The sequence below is a fragment of the Hyla sarda genome, chromosome 7, assembly GCF_029499605.1.
Source record: "Hyla sarda isolate aHylSar1 chromosome 7, aHylSar1.hap1, whole genome shotgun sequence".
NCBI lineage: Eukaryota > Metazoa > Chordata > Amphibia > Anura > Hylidae > Hyla > Hyla sarda.
The window spans coordinates 7,441,339-7,460,160 of NC_079195.1; the positions used below are offsets into that span (position 1 = coordinate 7,441,339).

The 18,822-nt window shown below is 48.9% G+C and overlaps 1 protein-coding gene across 5 annotated transcripts in view; it reads right to left on the reverse strand.

Annotated features, from left to right (window-relative positions):
- The window catches only part of LOC130283530 (uncharacterized), a 208,781-nt gene that overhangs the window by 5,587 nt on the left and 184,372 nt on the right, over positions 1 to 18,822 (reverse strand). For 4 of the 5 annotated variants that reach the window (XM_056533164.1, XM_056533165.1, XM_056533162.1 and 1 more), the window contains 4 exons: positions 11,164 to 11,271; positions 10,932 to 11,084; positions 10,514 to 10,639; positions 7,470 to 7,647 (listed from right to left, as the gene is read on the reverse strand). In XM_056533164.1, the coding sequence (XP_056389139.1) occupies positions 7,470 to 7,647; positions 10,514 to 10,639; positions 10,932 to 11,084; positions 11,164 to 11,271 (565 nt within the window). The remainder of the gene's footprint in view (positions 1 to 7,469; positions 7,648 to 10,513; positions 10,640 to 10,931; positions 11,085 to 11,163; positions 11,272 to 18,822) is intronic. The other variant, XM_056533166.1, reaches the window with a different exon arrangement.

Genomic DNA, 18,822 nt, shown 5'->3' on the forward strand with positions numbered 1-18,822 from the left:
ACTACCGTATATACTCGAGTATAAGCCAAGTTTTTCAGCACGATTTTTCCTGCTGAAAACGCCCCCCTCGGCTTATACTCGAGTGAACTCTCCACCTGTCATTCTCTTCATCAGTGGTCTTCAACCTGCGGACCTCCAGATATTGCAAAACTATGCTGGGTGTTGTAGTTTTGAAACCTCTGGAGGTCCGCAGGTTGAAGACCACTGCGGCCTTCGTCATCATCCCCCCACACCTTTTGTTCTGTACTCACCTCCCCTCGATGGGAAGGAAGGGTGAGCTGGTCCGGGCCATCTATGCTGCAGGGACCGTCCGGTGGGGAAGGTTAGTCGTTAGTTGGCCCCAGAGTAGTGACGTTGCCTTGACGACGACGCACAGGGATGTTCATGCGCAACGTCCCTGTGCATCGCCGTCAAGGCAACGTCACTACTCCAGGGCTGAAGCCCCGGAGAAGAGGCCCCCCGGTGAAAATGGACAGCCCGCAACGACTAACCTTCCCCACCGGACGGTCCCTGCAGCATAGATGGCCCGGACCAGCTCACCCTTACTTCCCGCCGAGGGGAGGTGAGGAAGGGGGGTGGGGGGGGGGGGGGGGATTATGAAGAAGGCTGCAGTGGTCTTCAATCTGCGGACCTCCAGAGGTTTCAAAACTACAACACCCAGCATGCCTGGACAGCCGATGGCTATCTGGGCATGCTGGGAGTTGTAGTTTTGAAACCTCTGGAGGTCCGCAGGTTGAAGACCACTGATGAAGGGATTGACAGGGGGTGATGATGAAGGGTGGCGGAATGATGACAGGGTGATGATGACGGGGGTGATGATGACGGGGGGTGATGATGAAGGTGGGGGTGATGACGGGGTCTGGATGATTACATGGGGGGGATGATGTATTTCCCACCCTAGGCTTATAGTCGAGTCAATAACTTTTCCTGGGTTTTTGGGGTAAAATTAGGGGCCTCGGCTTATATTCGGGTCGGCTTATACTCGAGTATATACAGTATCTTGTTATTTGGATGTATATTTAGAGGCAGTGTTAGAACTTATATATTTATTCAGATGTCCTTGGAGGGGTCCTACTGCTCCCCCCTGTTATGGGAGGCCATGTTTATGCCTCTTTTAAATGTTTTATGGGGGTTTCTTGTTGTCTGAAGTGATTTATGCATTTTCTAATAAAGATTTTTTGTACATTGTTTGGGTGAGCGCTACATGGTGTATTTCTCCCCTTTTTTTGCTTTGACTATTACATGGTACACACGGCAGCACCCCTGTTTACTATTAATAACTTATATATATATATATATATATATATATATAGCTGAGCCTGCTAGTGTTTTGGTGATTTAGGAATAAGATGACTGTACGGCCGCCCTCATGGTGAATATAAACGCGCTATAAAACACAATAGAACCAACCCCAAAAAGGTAAAAACAGAATATCGTGACTCAATAGGAACAGTTCATCACAACATTCCCACATCCCTGATCTCTTCAGTCTGACTACAAGACAGCGACTGAGGCAGGACCTTCCAGCTCAGCCAATCACTGGCTAAGATGGGGACACTACTGCGGCCAGTGATTGGCTGAGCGGGAAGGTCCTGCTTCGAGCTCTGATCTCAAGAGCAGGTTGTGAAGACGAGCAGTGGGAGACCAGAAGAAGAACCAAAGCTGTAGCGACGGTGGATAGGTAAGTTTAGTTTTTCTTTCTATTTTAACAGGTCACCCGGCACTATATATTATTTTCAATGGCTCTCGAATACCCCTTTAAAGGGGAACTCCCGTGGAAAACTCTTTTTTTTAAATAAACTGGTGCCAGAAAGTTAAACAGATTTGTACATGACTTCTATGAAAAAAATCTTAATCCTTCCACTACTTTTTAGCAGCTGTATACTACAGAGGAAATGCTTTTCTTTTTAGATTTCTCTGATGTCATGACCACAGTGCTCTCTGCTGACCTGCTGTCCATTTTAGGAACTGTCGAGAGTAGGAGAAAATCCCCATAGCAAACATATGCTGCTCTGGACAGTTCCTAAAATGGACAGCAGAGGTCAGCAGAGAGCACTGTGCTCTTGATGTCAGAGAAATCTAAAAAGTAAATCATTTCCTCTGTAGTATACAGCCCCTAAAAAGTAGTGGAAGGATTAAGATTTTTTAATAGAAGTAATTTAAAAATCTGTTTAACTTTCTGGCACCAGTTGATTTGAAAAAAAAAAAAAGTTTTCCACGGGAGTACCCCTTTAACCCCTTCCCGACCTATGACATACCTGTACGTCATGGGTGGCAAGGTGTTCCCGACCCATGACATACAGGTACGTCATGGACATTACTGCCGCTACTCGCGGCACCCCGCAGCGCCCGGAAAGATGGTGGCTATCACTGATAGCCAGCCATCTTACCGTGCGACCACGGGGGGTTTCGTCCCCCACCCCCCCCCAGCGATCGCTGCCATCAGCTGGTCAAATCTGACTAGCTGATAGCAGCGTTTCGCTATGAAAATACTTAGCAGCGCGGTGTGTGAGTCCGGATCACGGGGATCGGGACACACACCGCTCTGCTAAGTGTCCCTGACCCGTCCCCCGGCGTCACTTACCCGTCGGAGCGGTGTCCCGAGCGGTCCCGGCGTCCTCCATGCGGTCCCGGCGGCGCTGCGTCCCCGGTGGTGAGTTTGCAGTAGCAGTGCAGCATCTTCATTGGCAGCAGTGAGATCGCCGTAAAGCGATCTCACTGCTGCCTCTGAGAGTTTCAAAACTGCAACTCCCAGCATGCCCAGACAGCCTTTGGCTTTCTGGGCATGCTGGGAGTTGTAGTTTTGCAACATCTGGAGGTCCACAGTTTGGAGACCACTGTGTAATGGTCTCCAATCTGTGCTCTTCCAGATGTTGCAAAACTACAAATCTCAGCATGCTCAGTCTGTCCAGGCATGCTGGGAGTTGTAGTTCTCTAACATCTTGAAGAGCACAGATTGGAGACCATTATACAGTGGTCTCCAAACTGTGGACCTCCAGATGTTGCAAAACTACAACTCCCAGCATGCCCAGACTGCCCAGGCATGCTGGAAGTTGTAGTTCGGCAACATCTGATCCTTCAGATATTGCCGAACTACAACTTCCAGCATGCCTTGGCAGTCTGGGCATGCTGGGAGTTGTAGTTTTGCAACATTTGGAGGCACACTAGTTGGGAAACATTGTCCGTTTCCTACCTCAGTGCCTCCAGCTGTTGCAATTGTTGCAAAACTATAACTCCCAGCATGCACTGACAGACCATGCATGCTGGGAGTTGTAGTTTTGCAACAGCTGGAGGCACACTGGTTTGGAAACACTAAGTTTGGTTGCAAAACACTTGAAAGTTTATTACTTAACTTAGTGTTTCCAAACCAGTGTTCCTCCAGCTGTTGCAAAACTACAACTCCCAGCATGCACGGACAGCCAAAGGGCATGCTCGGAGTTTGCAACAGCTGGATGTTTGCCCCCTCCCCCCAATGTGAATGTACAGGGTGCACTCACATCGGCGGAGGTTTACAGTGAGTGCTGCAAGTTTGAGATGGCGCAAATTTTGCGCTGCAGCTCAAATTTCCAGCGGCAAACTGGCTGTGAACCTCTGCCCATGTGACTGTACCCTAAAAACACTACACTAACACTAACCTAAAATAAAAAGTAAAAAACACTACATATACACATACCCCTACACAGCCCCCCTCCCCCCAAAAAATGAAAAACGTCTGGTACGCTACTGTTTCCAAAACGGAGCCTCCAGCTGTTGCAAAATAATAACTCCCAGTATTGCCGGACAGCCATTGACTGTCCAGGCATGCTGGGAGTTTTGCAACAGCTGGAGGCACCCTGTTTGGGAATCACTGGCGTAGAATACCCCTATGTCCACCCCTATGCAAATCCCTAATTCAGGCCTCAAATGCGCATGGCGCTCTCTCACTTTGGAGCCCTGTCGTATTTCAGGGCAACAGTTTTGGGACACATATGGGGTATCGCCGTACTCGGGAGAAATTGCCTTACAAATTTTTGGGGGCTTTTTCTTCTTTAACCCCTTATGAAAAGGTGAAGTTGGGGTCTACACCAGCATGTTAGTGTAAAAAAATAATTTTTTTACACTGACATGCTGGTGTTGCCCTATACTTTTCATTTTCACAAGAGGTAAAAGGGAAAAAAGACCCTCTAAATTTGTAATGCAATTTCTCCTGAGTACGGAGATACCCCATATGTGGGCGCAAAGTGCTCTGGGGGCGCACAACAAGGCCCAGAAGGGAGAGTGCACCATGTACATTTGAGGCGATTGGCACAGGGGTGGCTGATTGTTACAGCAGTTCTGACAAACGCAAAACAATAAATATCCATATGTGACCCCATTTTGGAAACTACACCCCTCACGGAATGTAATAAGGGGTGCAGTGAGCATTTACACCCCACTGGTGTATGACAGATTTTTGGAACAGTGGTCTGTGAAAATGAAAAATAAAATTTTTGATTTGCACAGTCCACCGTTTCAAATATCTGTCAAACGCCAGTGGGGTGTAAATGCTCACTGCACCCCTTATTACATTCCATGAGGGGTATAGTTTCCAAAATGGGGTCACATGTGGGGGGGTCCACTGTTCTGGCACCATAGGGGCTTCCTAAATGGGACATGCCCCCCAAAAACCCTTTCAGAAAAACTCACTCTCCAAAATCCCATTGTCGCTCCTTCCCTTCTGAGCCCTCTACTGCGCCCGCCGAACACTTTACATACGCATATGAGGTATTTCCTTACTCGAGAGAAATTGGGTTACAAATTTTAGGGTGATTTCTCTCCTTTTACCTCTTGTAAAAAATTAAAAAATTGGATCTACAAGAAAATGCGAGTGTAAAAAATGAAGATTTAGAATTTTCTCCTTCACTTTGCTGCTATTCCTGTGAAACACCTAAAGGGTTAAAACACTTACTGAATGTCATTTTGAATACTTTCGGGGTGCAGTTTTTATAATGGGGTCATTTATGGGGTATTTCTAATATGAAGATCCTTAAAATCCACTTCCAACCTGAACTGGGCCCTGAAAAATTACGATTTTGAAAATCTTGAGAAAAATTGGAAAATTGCTGCGGAACTTTGAAGCCCTCTGGTGTCTTCCAAAAGTAAAAACTTGTCAATTTTTTAATGCAAACACAAAGTAGACATATTGTATATGTGAATCAATATGTAATTTATTTGGAATATCCATTTTCCTTTCAAGCAGAGACTTTCAAAGTTAGAAAAATGCTAAATTTTCAAAATTTTCATGAAATTTTTAGATTTTTTACCAAGAAAGGATACAAATATCAGTGAAATTTTACCGATAAAATAAAGTAGAATATGTCACGAAAAAACAATCTCGGAACCAGAATGATAAGTAAAAGCATTCCAAAGTTATTAATGTTTAAAGTGACAGTGGTCAGATTTTCAAAAAATGCCCAGGTCATGAAGGTGAAAATGGGCTGGGTCATGAAGGGGTTAATGGCGTACTGGGGTACTCCAGAGGATTTTGGCTTTTTTTTTTTATACCAACTGGTGTCAGAAAGTGAAACAGATTTGTAAATTACTTCAATTTAAAAATCTTAATCCTTCCAGGACGTATCAGCTGCTGTATGCTCCACAGGAAGTTGTGTAGTTCTTTCCAGTCTGACCACAGTGCTCCCTACTGCCACTTCTGTCCCTGTCAGGAACTGTCCAGAGCAGGATAGGTTTTATTATGGGGAGGATTTGCTCCTGCTCTGGACAGTTCCTGACATGGACAGAGGTGTCAGCAGAGAGCACTGAGGTCAGACAGAAAGCAACTACACAACTTCCTGTGCAGAATACAGCAGCTGCTAAGTACTGGAAGGATTAAGATTTTTTTTATATAGAAGTAATTTACAAATCTGTATATATTTATGGCACCAGTTGATATGAAAAAATAAAAAATTCCTCTGGAGTGCCCCTTTAACCGAGTGCTCATTTATGTCAGGCCATCACATCTAGAGATGAGCGAACTTACAGTAAATTCGATTCGTCACAAACTTCTCGGCTCGGCAGTTGATGTCTTATCCTGCGTAAATTAGTTCAGCCTTCAGGTGCTCCGGTGGGCTGGAAAAGATGGATACATTCCTAGGAAAGAGTCTCCTAGGACTGTATCCACCTTTTCCAGCCAACCGGGGTACCGGAAAGCTGAACTAATTTATGCTGGAAAAGCCATCAACTGCCGAGCCGAGAAGTTCGTGACGAATCGAATTTACTGTAAGTTCGCTCATCTCTAATCACATCCAACACCCGTCCAGTAGACATCGGGGTCCTTACTGTGGAGACCATACAGCCTGTACCGTGCCTGTCTTGCTGCCATCATCAGTGTTGGCTCCTGTGGTCTCCAAACTGTGGACCTCAAGATGCTGCAAAACTACAACTCCCAGCATGCCCGGACAGCCGTTGGCTGTCCGGGCATGCTGGGAGTTGTAGTTTTGCAGCATCTTGAGGTCCACAATTTGGAGATCACTGGTGTAAGGTTAGGACGAGCAGACACACAGAGCATTTTTTTTTTCATCTATAGAAGTCTATGGGAGAAAACAAACACCAAATGGGTTATTTATAATTAGCGCGGATATTTATGCAATGTTGTGGTTTCCCAGTTTCAGGGCAAAATATGTTACAATGGCGCGTCATTTGGAGTGCACTTGCACAAAAATTTGCGCATAAAACATTTGTGTGCAAGTTTTAAAGGAATAGTCCAGTGCTGAAAAACTTAGCCAATATCCTAAGGATAGGAGATAAGTTTCAGATTGCGGGGGGTCCGACCGCTGGGGTCCCCTGCGATCTCCTGTAAGGGGCCCCGGCAGCCCGTGGGAAGGGGGCGTGTTGACCACCGCATGAAGTGGCGACCGACACGCCCACTCAATACAGCGCTATGGGAGAGTCGGAGATTGCCGAAGGCTCTGCCATAGAGTTGTATTGTCGGCCGCCGCTTCGTGCAGGTGGTCAACACGCCCCATTCCCGCGGGCTGCCGGGGCCCCGTACAGGAGATCGCGGGGGGCCCCAGTGGTCGGATCCCCCCTGCGATCTGAAACTTATCTCCTATCCTTAGGATATTGGCTAAGTTTTTCAGCACTGGACTATTCCTTTAAATTTACAGCACCAACCAAATAAAGCCAGTGCAGACTACAATAAAATAGTGCAAAATTAAGTAATGTGCAAAATAAAATAAAAAACACTGGAGGAAATTTATCATTCCCAGAACAAAGTGGAAAAAATGAAAACATTTTTGTGCAAGCATCATTTTTGTACAGAAAAGAAAAAAGCTGCACAACCCCACACTTTGCGCAAAAGGAAAAATTGCGCAGTGTATTGCTGCCTTTTTTCCCCTCCACTGTGTGTGTTCTCGCAGCCTATTGGGCATGAAACGCCTGACAATGATGTTTATACAGCAGTCAGTCTCTAATTGTGGACCCTCCGAATCCTCAGCCCCACACTGCAAGGATACGAGCCGCACTGCGGAGCGGGACGGTGTGTCTGGCGGACGCGGTCATAGACCGCTGGATGGACGTCTCAATCTGCGTTCTGCTGAGAAGAGGACAGAGCTCGGTGAAGGCCTCGGACAGTTCACCCGGAGTCAGATGTCCGGCACGAGTCTTCACATGGGTAGACAACACATCTTCACACTGTAATACAGATAGGAGACAGGAGTTCTCGACAGGGTATCCCAACCAGGGTGCGGCATGCTGGGAGTTGTAGTTTTGCAACAGATGGCACACTGCTCCGGAAAGGTTGTCGTACGAGGCTCTGTTGCGCTGGTGTGAACCTGAAGAACTCATCTACCCCAGCATACACCGCATTAGAAAGCCACATGCCGAACATGAGTTGAGGCTTTAAAGGGGTTCTCCACCAGTACTTACCTGTCAGACAGTAATGGACATGCTTAGGAAGGATCTGCGCTTGTCTTGGGGTTAAATGGCTATGTTGTGAGATTACCATAAAGCTGTGGCCATCTTTTTGTGAACTGTCTATTTCCTGCTGGATTTTACTTCTTCAACTACAAGTCCCATAGTTCCTTGTTTGTAAGTGTAAGGTCACTTTTCTCCCTCCCACACATCAGCCACCCCACCCATTGAAACACAAATAAGCTGCGTTCCATGCAAATGACCAAAGTCTTCTAACCAGGGTGCCTCCAGCTGTTGCAAAAAAATACAATTAGTTGCAGAATGATCTCTCTCCCACCCAACAGTCGCTCCAGCCATTGAAGCAGGACAGGCTCCCTGTCATCACCTGATGGGCTCCTGCTTTTATTTGTCAGCAAAAAAGCAAATCCAGCCTTCATAAAAACACAAAATAAATCCTGCTTGTCCAGTGCTGAAGATACAGATCTCGTCCCTGTCTATACAGGTGGCTTACTACCAGTCACCCAACAAAGTAGACAACAAGTAACTGTTACTCACACAGCTCACAAAGTCGACTTTCCTTGAAACTAGATCTTACCTAGTTTTAAATCTGCCTTCAGCACCTGTGCTGATCTGGGCTAGTCTTAAAACTTTAAGTGGCCAAGGAAAGGGATAAAAGGCCCAACTATCAACCGGTCTTTCATCCCATAAAACTCCAGGACCGCTAACAGGACTTCAAAAAAGTTTTTACCAAGCTAAGTCTTGCAAGGAATTTTAACTATTTTCTGGATATCCCATATCTCACCCAGCTTTCCCTGGATGAGATTTACTGTCCTATAACCGTGATGAAGATACCCAACCAAACCGTGATGAAGGTACCTCTGGAGGGGCCCCGTTATGGAGATTGTGGAGGGTCCCAGAGCTTGGACCCCCTACAATCACACTCTTATGCTATATTCTATGGATAGGGGTATTCCGGCCCCTGAAAAATGTGTCCCCTATCCACAGAATATGGCATAACAGCCTGGTGGTCCAACCAATAGGACCCGCCACAAAATCCAGAACAGGGCCCTTCCGGACGTACCCGAGTAGAGTGCTTGGGTATCGCAGATGCTGCTAAAGGACAGTGCATGTAGCAAGTGTCAACCCACCGCTCCATGCAGCAAGGAAGAGTCCGGGTCCCCTCCAGAGATCGCCAGGGAGGTCCTAGAGTTTGGACCTTTTGTGGTCATTTTTTCATATTATCCCCTATTCTGAGCATATGCTACAATTCGCACCACACTGTATAAGTCAGGAATCTTTACAAAGAAATGCTAACAAATCAGAAACTCAAACTCCAAATATGCCTTGAACTGAGCAACATGATAATCTGTAGATGGGGGAAACTTATTTATAGGCTGGAATACCCCTCCCAAACCCAGGAATCCTTGCTAATAGTTCTTGTTTCTGTATCAGCAATTGTTGTGGTTTCTTTTAGTTTTTTTGTTGTTCCTTAGTTCAGTATCTGCTCAGCCTTCAATTTTGTCTCTGGATCCCAGAGTCCTTCTGTTGTTTGTCTTGGGGTCAGTTTTGCAGATTAGGTTATTATTAGGGATACAGTCATGGCCGTAAATGTTGTCACCCCTGAAATGTTTCTATAAAATGAAGTATTTCTCTCAGAAAAGGATTGCAGTAACATATGTTTTGCTATACACATGTTTATTCCCTTACTTGCCCCAGGTGAGTTGAAAGGAGCATCACATGCTTGAAACAATCTTATTTTTCCACAATTTTGAAAGGGTGCCAATAATTTTGGAGTTTGGTGACATTATGTCCAATTTGCTTTTTTTTCCTCCCTTTTTTTGGTTTAGTTCCAATACACACAAAGGTAATAAACATGTGTATAGCAAAACATGTGTTACTGCAATCCTTTCCTGTGAGAAATACTTCATTTTATAGAAAAATTTCCGGGGTGCCAACATTTACGGTCATGAGTGTATTTGCAGGGACAGTCATTGGTGTCAGGGTCAATGTCTATAGACAGATCTAGGAAAAGATTCAGGGACAGCTACCTAGGGTCGTCATCCATCTCCTTTACTTCCTGACTTTATCATGGCTCTTGCTCCCTTCCATCATCATTCTGCTTCTCGGCCGTCTGTCCCCGTAAATTTCCTCCCGTCTGCTGTCCCATTCAAGGCTTTGTCCAACGGCTTTCAAACGGTTGTAAAGGATCCCATTGAAGTCAATGGTATTTTTTACAATCTTTTCTCCATTTGCACCCGTTTGCTTTCCTTTCTGTTATTTTTTTTGCAGAAGAAAAGACTTTGCATGCAGTATTTTTTCTCCTGTCAAAGATAACGGAATTGAAAAGAATATTATAAATTTAACATTGAAGTCTATGGGTACTGGACTGAAAACGTATGAGCCTGTAATGTCTTAGTTTGCACCCGTTTTTTCCAACCAGTTTTTGATCCGTTATTACTTCTGAGCATGCTCAGAAGAGGTGTGAGGAACCAGGAAGTAGCCAGACAATAATAAAATGGAAAAAAATTATTTGCCGTTTGTTACCTGCTCGCTGGTATTGTTAGATTATTTGTAAGATGATAACCCATTCTTTTTCGCATTGGTCAGAAGGTATATATTTATACACGTGATGCCTTTTTCCACTCACCTCTCTGATCAGTGGCTCTTGGTGCTGCAGAACCAGATGTAAGATGAACCCCATGACAGTAGGAGGCGACACACATCTCTGGCTGTAGCCGGTAAACCCCAGCACCAGACTTTCCTTCTCCATCTCCTGCAGCAATAAGAATATACAACAGGTGAAGGTGACTTCTTAATCTCGCGCTGTCTTGTGAATCCTGCACCGGCTGCTGGTGAAACTGATAAAGATATTCGTTTTTTGGTGAGGACAACCCTCTGTTACCAAGTCAGTCGAGTCCCCCAAAGTAACGTAGCTCTGAGATGCTCCAGTAGGGGACATTGACTGGTTGGCCTATGTAGACAAACCACTTTATGGTGACATATCAGAAGCTAGGGGATACGCTGCAGTGCAAGAGATTGCCCCAGGTGGCGCTGCTCTCACTTACCTCCAGGAACGGGTAGAGCTTGTGGACACATTGTGTGAAGTGGCTCATATCTGATAACGGAGAAGTTGTCACCATCTCTGCTTTGAGAAGGACATAGTACAATATGGCAGGATCCATGTCACCTTCCAGCACTGACCTCAGAAGATCCAAGACCTAGAAAGATGGAGACACCAAAGCTGTGAAGGTTTCACTCACAGGCCAGTAATGTGGTCCAGGTGATGGTGTTACCTACCTTACTATCGGAGGAATCTCTTTTCAGCGAGGTCCAGAAGTCTACAAGTCCATATGCGATAATGTCTCTGTTAATGTAGCGATCGGTGAAGAACTGCCGTACTGTCTCCTGGAATAAGAGGACAACACCACCTCATATATCACTATAATGTACAGTATAGAAAGGAAAGATACCGCATATAACAACATGGCCACATCTATCTCACCATCTGTGATAAAAAGAAGACAAGAACCTCCTAAAATATGACTATAGAGGGGCTAATTTTATGGGAAAACATCACAGGAGGATGAAGAAAGGGGCAAAGACCCGTCCATCATCTCCTCAACGTAACTTAACGGGATATTTCACCCGTTCCCAGCCGCACAGAAGTGCATCCCTACCTCCTAGTAAGCGGGCGGCTTCCTCCACTCCTGTGCTCGACCCTGCTGTGCAGCCTGCTGGCGGGCCGCGGTCTCCTTCATGCTCTGACCCGGCTCCAGTCTCTGTCCCTGGCTCGCTGCCATCCGGCCTGCTGTGACCGCGGCTGATGCCCCTCTAACATTGGGGCCACCGGCTTGCTCTCCCCTGCAGCCGAGCTTGGTAGATTCTAGGGCGCGCTGCACCTCGCAAGAAGGCTCTCTGGCGACGTGGAGTCGCAGGGATGCCACAGCTGAAGATAGAAATGCCGGCGGTCTGCAGGTGAGCCAGGAGTCTCCCCCACCTGCGCTATGTTTCATCTCCTCCACTGTGGGCCACAATGAGCCTCCCCTTCAGAGGGACCCTGCTGCCCATACCCATCAGGCTCCTGCTTCTCCTACCGCTTCAGCCTCCCTCAGACAGGGGTCCCCACCTGGCCTCCCCATGCACCATAGTCCCCTATAGTGAGGCCACCTGCTGCTTACCCGGAGAGTCTCTTGTTGGGCCTGCTCAGGCACCTATGGAGTGGCCCCCCAACTCTGGACAGAGCACCTCACTGGTGGTGGCTTTCTATGCTGTGCCCTCACCCCGCTCAGCTCCGCAGCTCACCCTGGCACCTCGGGCTCCTCCAGGGATCCTCCTGTCCAGAGCCCCCCTCTCTCCAGTGTAGGGGGTCCGCTGCCCCCCCCCCCCCTCTGAATTGCCTCCGTCTGCTGTGGGCCCTGTTGCGGAGGAGCCTCTGAATATGCTGGGGGACCCTCCTCTGAGCCTAAGGGGCATGCCACCCATCTTTAGGACCCTTTCTCCAGACCCTGTGGGTCCTCCTTTGCTGGTGCCCCCTCCAAGAGATGCCTCTTCAGGTGCTCACCCTCCCTTGGCTGTATCACACCACCTGATCACTCTGGCGGATCTCCATTCTTTAATTGCTTCATTATCTAGAGAAAAGAGGACTTTTCTTTTATGGCTAAACAAATGGTGGCGGACAGAATTTCGCTCAACTCTGCTCTGAGGTGTCCACTTTATCATCTAGGGTGGATGCAGTCGTCATTGCCCAGGACTCTTCCGCTGCTTCTGTTAAAGCTCTTCAGGAAATGGTGCGGAGACACAGTGACCGGCTTTTCATCTTACAGCAGCACCTGGACGATGTGGAAAATCGTAACAGGCACAACAATATTCGCCTACGTGGTTTGCCTGAGGCGGTCGGATCTGACGAACTGTACCCTGCTTTGTTGTCGATTTTCAATTACCTATTAGTCCGGCCCCTGGAAGCTCATATTGAGCTGAACAGGGCTCATAGGGCCCTACGCCCCCCTCACCCTGATGATCAGCGCCCCAGAGATGTGCTGGGTGCACTTCTATGATATCAAAGTGGACATTTTGTGCCTGGCCCGTACTCAACGTCGGATTCTCTACAAAGATGTTGAGGTCCAACTGTTTCCCGACCTGTACCGCCATATGTTGGCTCAGCAAGCAGCCCTCTGGCCGCTCTTGGAAGTTCTTAGGTAAAAAGACTTATCCTATCGCTGGGGATTTTCATTCGCGCTCATGCAGAAGGATGGCAAGACCTATACCCTGCGTTCTCCGGATGACCTTCCCGGATTCCTATAGGACTTGGACATTACTTCGCTCTCCCTGCAGGATTGGCCCATGCTTGCCTCTTTTGCTCCTAAGTGGCCTCTACTGTGGTCACCCCAGAAGTCACCTAAGCAAGCCCGCTCTGGGCTTCCACCACGGGGTTCCTGCCGTCAGAGGCTAATCACCCGCTGGGAATCCGTTCCCTCATCATCCTGGGTGGGGCCCCCTCTTGCTACTTGATTGTCTTGATGCAGTGATGCTTATCTTTTGTTAGGATTTGGCAGGCTGGATGTGGATCTTCTGTGTCAGCGGGGGATTGGCGTGGACCGTGTCGGTGGACCTGTTCAAGGTTGCTACTGGTATTCACCAGAGCCCGCCGCAAAGCGGGATGGTCTTGCTGCGGCGGTAGCAACCAGGTCGTATCCACCGGCAACGGCTCAACCTCGCTGACTGCTGAGAAGGCATGGGACAGAAGGACTAGGCAGAGGCAAGGTCAGACGTAGCAGAAGGTCGGGGCAGGCGGCAAGGTTCGTAGTCAATAGCAATAGCAAGAGGTCAGGTACACTGGTAAGACAAACACTGTAAACGCTTTCTCTGGCACAAAGGCAACAAGATCCGGCAAGGAAGTGAAGGGGAAGTGAGGTTAAATAGACAGGGAGACAGGTGGAGGCTAATTAGACAGATTGAGCCAGGCACCAATCATTGGTGCACTGGCCCTTTAAATCTTAGAGCTGGTGTGCGCGCGCCCTAAGGAGCGGAGCCGTGCGCGCCAGGACGAGACAGCCGGGGACCGGGACAGGTGAGAGACTTGGGATGCGATTCGCGAGCGGGCGCATCCCGCTATGCGAATCGCATCCCCGCCAGCAGTGTCAGTGCAGCGCTCCCGGTCAGCGGGTCTGACCGGGGCGCTGCAGAGAGAGGAATGCCGCGAGCGCTCCGGGGCGCTCGGCGTAACAGTACCCCCCCCCTTAGGTCTCCCCCTCTTTTTGTCCGGATGTCGCTCCACATGGGACGAGGACATTGGGAGCGATTGTAGAGTCTCCTTCTGGAGGACAGTGAAGACCTGGGTATGGTCATCAACGGCAGGCAGTTCAGAAGGAATGGGAATGGGGAGGGGGGGGGGGCAGAGGGTGAAGCTTGTCACGGGGCAGAGTGTTACCAGGACAGGGGCTATGAGGAGGCACGGCATAGTCCTGATAGGGGGAGACACTGAGGTTTGACAGACGGGACTGGGGGCAGACGTGAGGCATCTTTTGTGGCAAGAAGCACCCCAGCTCTTGATCTCCCCGGTGGTCCAGTCAAGGGTAGGAGAGTGGCGTTGGAGCCATGGCAGACCGAGGAGGACTTCAGAGGTGAAGTTGGGCAAAACAAAAAGTTCAATTTTTTCGTGATGCAGTCCAATGCTCATGAGCAGGGGTTCTGTGCGGTAACGCACAGTGCAGTCCAATTATCCCTCCGTTGACCGAGGAAATGTAGAGCGGCTTGGCGAGACGGGTCACAGGGATGTTGAACTTATTAACAAAAGAGGCCAAAATGAAATTTCCCGCAGAACCAGAGTCCAAGAAGGCCACAGCTGAGAAGGAGGAGTTGGCAGAAGGAGAAATCCGTACGGGCACAGTGAGACGTGGAGAAGCAGACTTCAGACCAAGAGACGCCACTCCCACGTGAGCTGGGTGCGTGCGTTTCCCAGACGTGGAGGACGAATAGTGCAATCCACCAAGAAATGTTCGGTACTAGCGCAGTACAGACATAAATTTTTATCTCTGCGGCGAGTCCTCTCTTCATGGGTCAGGCGAGACCGATCCACTTGCATAGCCTCCTCGGCGGGAGGCACAGGGGTAGATTGCAAAGGATACTGGGAGAGAGGTGCCCAGAGATCAAGGTCTTTTTCCTGGCGGAGCTCCTGGTGTCTTTCAGAAAAATGCATGTCAATGCGGGTGGCCAAATGGATAAGTTCATGCAGGTTGGCAGGAATTTCTCGTGCGGCCAGCACATCTTTGATGTTACTGGATAGGCCTTTTTTAAAGGTCGCGCAGAGGGCCTCGTTGTTCCCATATAGTTCAGAGGCGAGGGTACGAAATTGGATGGCGTATTCGCCTGCAGAAGAATTTCCCTGGACCAGGTTCAGCAAGGCAGTTTCGGCAGAAGAAGCTCGGGCTGGTTCCTCGAAGACACTACGAACCTCAGTGAAGAAGGACTGTACAGTGGCAGTGACAGGATCATTGCGGTCCCAGAGCGGTGTGGCCCATGACAGGGCCTTCCCAGACAGGAGACTGACCACGAAAGCCACCTTCGACAGTTCTGTAGGAAATTGGTCCGACAACATCTCCAAATGTAGGGAACATTTGTCCGGCAGGGACAAGCGGAGGCCAGGAGCGGGCACTCGCTGCGGAGGAGGTGCAGGAGCTGGCGGAGGAGATGGTTGCTGCTGTAGCTGAGGCAGAAGTTGCTGTAGAATGGCGGTCAACTGCGACAGCTGCTGTCCAAGTTGCTCTATCTGTTGAGACTGCTGGGCGACCACCGTGGATAGGTCAGCGACAACTGGCAGCGGGACCTCAGTGGGATCCATGGCCGGATCTACTGTTAGCATTCAGCAGGCTGGATGTGGATCCTCTGTGTCAGCGAGGGATTGGCGTGGACCGTGTCGGTGGACCGGTTCTAGGTTGCTACTGGTATTCACCAGAGCCCGCCGCAAAGCGGGATGGTCTTGCTGCGGCGGTAGCAACCAGGTCGTATCCACCGGCAACGGCTCAACCTCGCTGACTGCTGAGAAGGCGTGGGACAGAAGGACTAGGCAGAGGCAAGGTCAGACGTAGCAGAAGGTCGGGGGAGGCGGCAAGGTTCGTAGTCAATAGCAATAGCAAGAGGTCAGGTACACTGGTAAGGCAAAAACTGTAAACGCTTTCTCTGGCACAAAGGCAACAAGATCCGTCAAGGAAGTGAAGGGGAAGTGAGGTTAAGTAGACAGGGAGCAGGTGGAGGCTAATTAGACAGATTGGGCCAGGCACCAATCATTGGTGCACTGGCCCTTTAAATCTTAGAGAGCTGGCGCGCGCGCCCTAAGGAGCGGAGCCGCGCGCGCCAGGATGAGACAGACGGGGACCGGGACAGGTGAGAGACTTGGGATGCGATTCGCGAGCGGGCGTGTCCCGCTATGCGAATCGCATCCCCGCCGGCAGTGTCAGTGCAGCGCTCCCGGTCAGCGGGTCTGACCGGAGCGCTGCAGAGAGAGGAACGCCGCTAGCGCTCCGGGGAGGAGCAGGGACCCGGAGCGCTCGGCGTAACATCTTTGTTTTCTCCCCTTACTTTGCAGGCTTTTGGTGATTTTTCAGCATTTTTCTATGTTATGCCTATATGCTACCATGTTTACTGCATATTATCCTCCCCTTTTTCCCCGCTTTTCTCACTTTTCTAAATTTCTCCTTCTTCTTCCTGCCCCTCCTGCTCTCTGGGCCTTTTTTCAGTATTTCTTCCCGTTTTTTTTGCTGCACCTTTTCACTGTTCATGGTAGATTTGCTGCGGCAGTAGTTCTGCTGCTACTTTTGTGTCTTGTCTTGTGTTCCTTTTTGTCTCTTTTTTTTCTTGCTGTTTTTCCTCCTCTTTCTGGAGACTCCTGAAATTCGGTTTGGCATCTGGTGGAAGGGGGACTGGCAGACACATAGGTACTGGGCTCTCCGACTCTCATGGCGGCGCTTAACATTTCATCCTTTAATGCAAAGGGACTCAACACATCGGTGAAGGGGACACAGATCTTGCATCATCTTCACAAACGCAAGGTATATATCGCTTGCTTTCAGGAAACCCATTTCAAGGAGGGTCATGCCCCTGTCCTTAGAAATAGACACTATCCGGCATGGTTCTGTGCAATAATCCAGTAGCACGCACCAACAGGGTTAATATTTCTATCCATAGGTCCATCAGGTCCTTAGTGTTAATATGGAACCGCAGGCTAGATACATAGCTTAGGGGGTAGAAAGTTCACTGTTATTAATGCATATGCCCCTAATTAGGGTCAAGTTGATTTTATAGTTGACCTTGTTGATCTGGCCCTGTGACACCAGGGACTGTGATCCTGTGTGGGGACTTGAACTTGACTCTGGACTCCACCCTGGATAATTCCACGGGTCGTTCCAGTTTATCCTATGCTGCCATAAAGCGTGTGAAGCGTGCTTTTGCTCTCTTGCAGTTGACTGATGTCTGGCGCTTGAAGCATCCCTTGGATAGGGATTGCAGCTTTTTCTCCTCCCCACACAGGTCCTACAGTCGGTTGGATTATGTACTGGTTCAACATAGTGCTCTTCCCTGGGTGATGTCCTCTTCAATTGGAAACATTCTGTGGTCCGATCATGCCTCAGTATTTTGCTCTCTCCATCTTCCATTCTTGGCTAAGTAGGTCTGGTCGTGGAGATTGAAGGAGTCCTTGCTTCAGCTTTGCATGGCTGACCTGAGTGCAACTGTTTCCGGTTTTAGGGGAGATCATGACGCTGACCCTATGGCCCCATATCTCCAATGGGAGATGCTTAATTGTGTCCTCCATGGTGTCCTCATTAAGCATGGCTCTTGGTTGAAACGGGGTAAGGCCCAGGCTTTACATAAAGCTCTCCTCCTAGTCTCCTCGCTTGAACTGTCGCATAAGCCTTGTGCAGCAGTGTTTCGGGTTGTTCATCTGGTCGTCGGCACGACCTTGACTAAACCGTTTCCTCCTCTCCAGGTCTAAGTTATCTGGTGGGGCAGGCTTTCCGGTTGCTGCATGTACTTTTTGGCATGTTCGTGTTCTTGACTGGTCGCACAACCCCGACTCCAAGCTGTGGGTCCACCTGGCCCAAGATATTTGTCCTAAGGCCCTGGCCACTCTCCCGTGGACTTGGTCCCCGACCCAGCAGGTCCTTTTCCCGACCTCTTATTCATCGCGCTATACTCTAGCTTCTCTGCCCTCTGCAGGGGTAGGGGGTTGTTTAATTGACCGCCAGGGTCCTTTTCTCCCTGTGAAAGATAACCCGCAATTTGCGCCTTGGGCCTCCTCTGAGGGGGACTTCTTTGGTGCTTCATTGGCTAATCCCCTCCGCTTCAGACACGTTTTGGCTGGCAATAGGCTCAAAACCTTAGAAGCATTGCTAGCAGACCGACCGTCCTCTTCAGCGGGCTCAGTTTGGATACCTCCAGCTGTGTCATTTCTACTCTCTTCCAGCTCATTTTACGTTGCATCGTGAACTGACACCTTTTGAGCATCCTTGTCTTGATTAATCGTATACTCGGTACTCCATTTCAATTATTTATGACCTGTTGCTGTCTGCCAGATCACAATCCTTACTGGTATTTTGCCGTGCCTGGGAGACTGAACTTGGTAAGACTTTCTCACCTGAGGACTGGGCTAGAAGTTATTTTCTGACTCATAAGGCAGTGATTGCCATCAAAGCCCAGGAAACGTGTTACAAAATCATGTCCCAATGGTACCGTGTGCCGGCGACTCTTCATCGCTGGTACCCTTCTGTATCAGATGTTTGTTGGCGATGTGGGAGTGCGGAGGGTACGATGATGCATGTCTGGTGGGGTTGTTCTAAACTTGCTTCCTTTTGGCCCATGGTTCTCCAGGTTATTTCCGAGGTGTCTGGTGTCCGTGTCCCCCACACACCTGAGGCGGCATTGCTCTTCATGTTTCCTATGGCGCGGGCGAGATATAAACGGTCC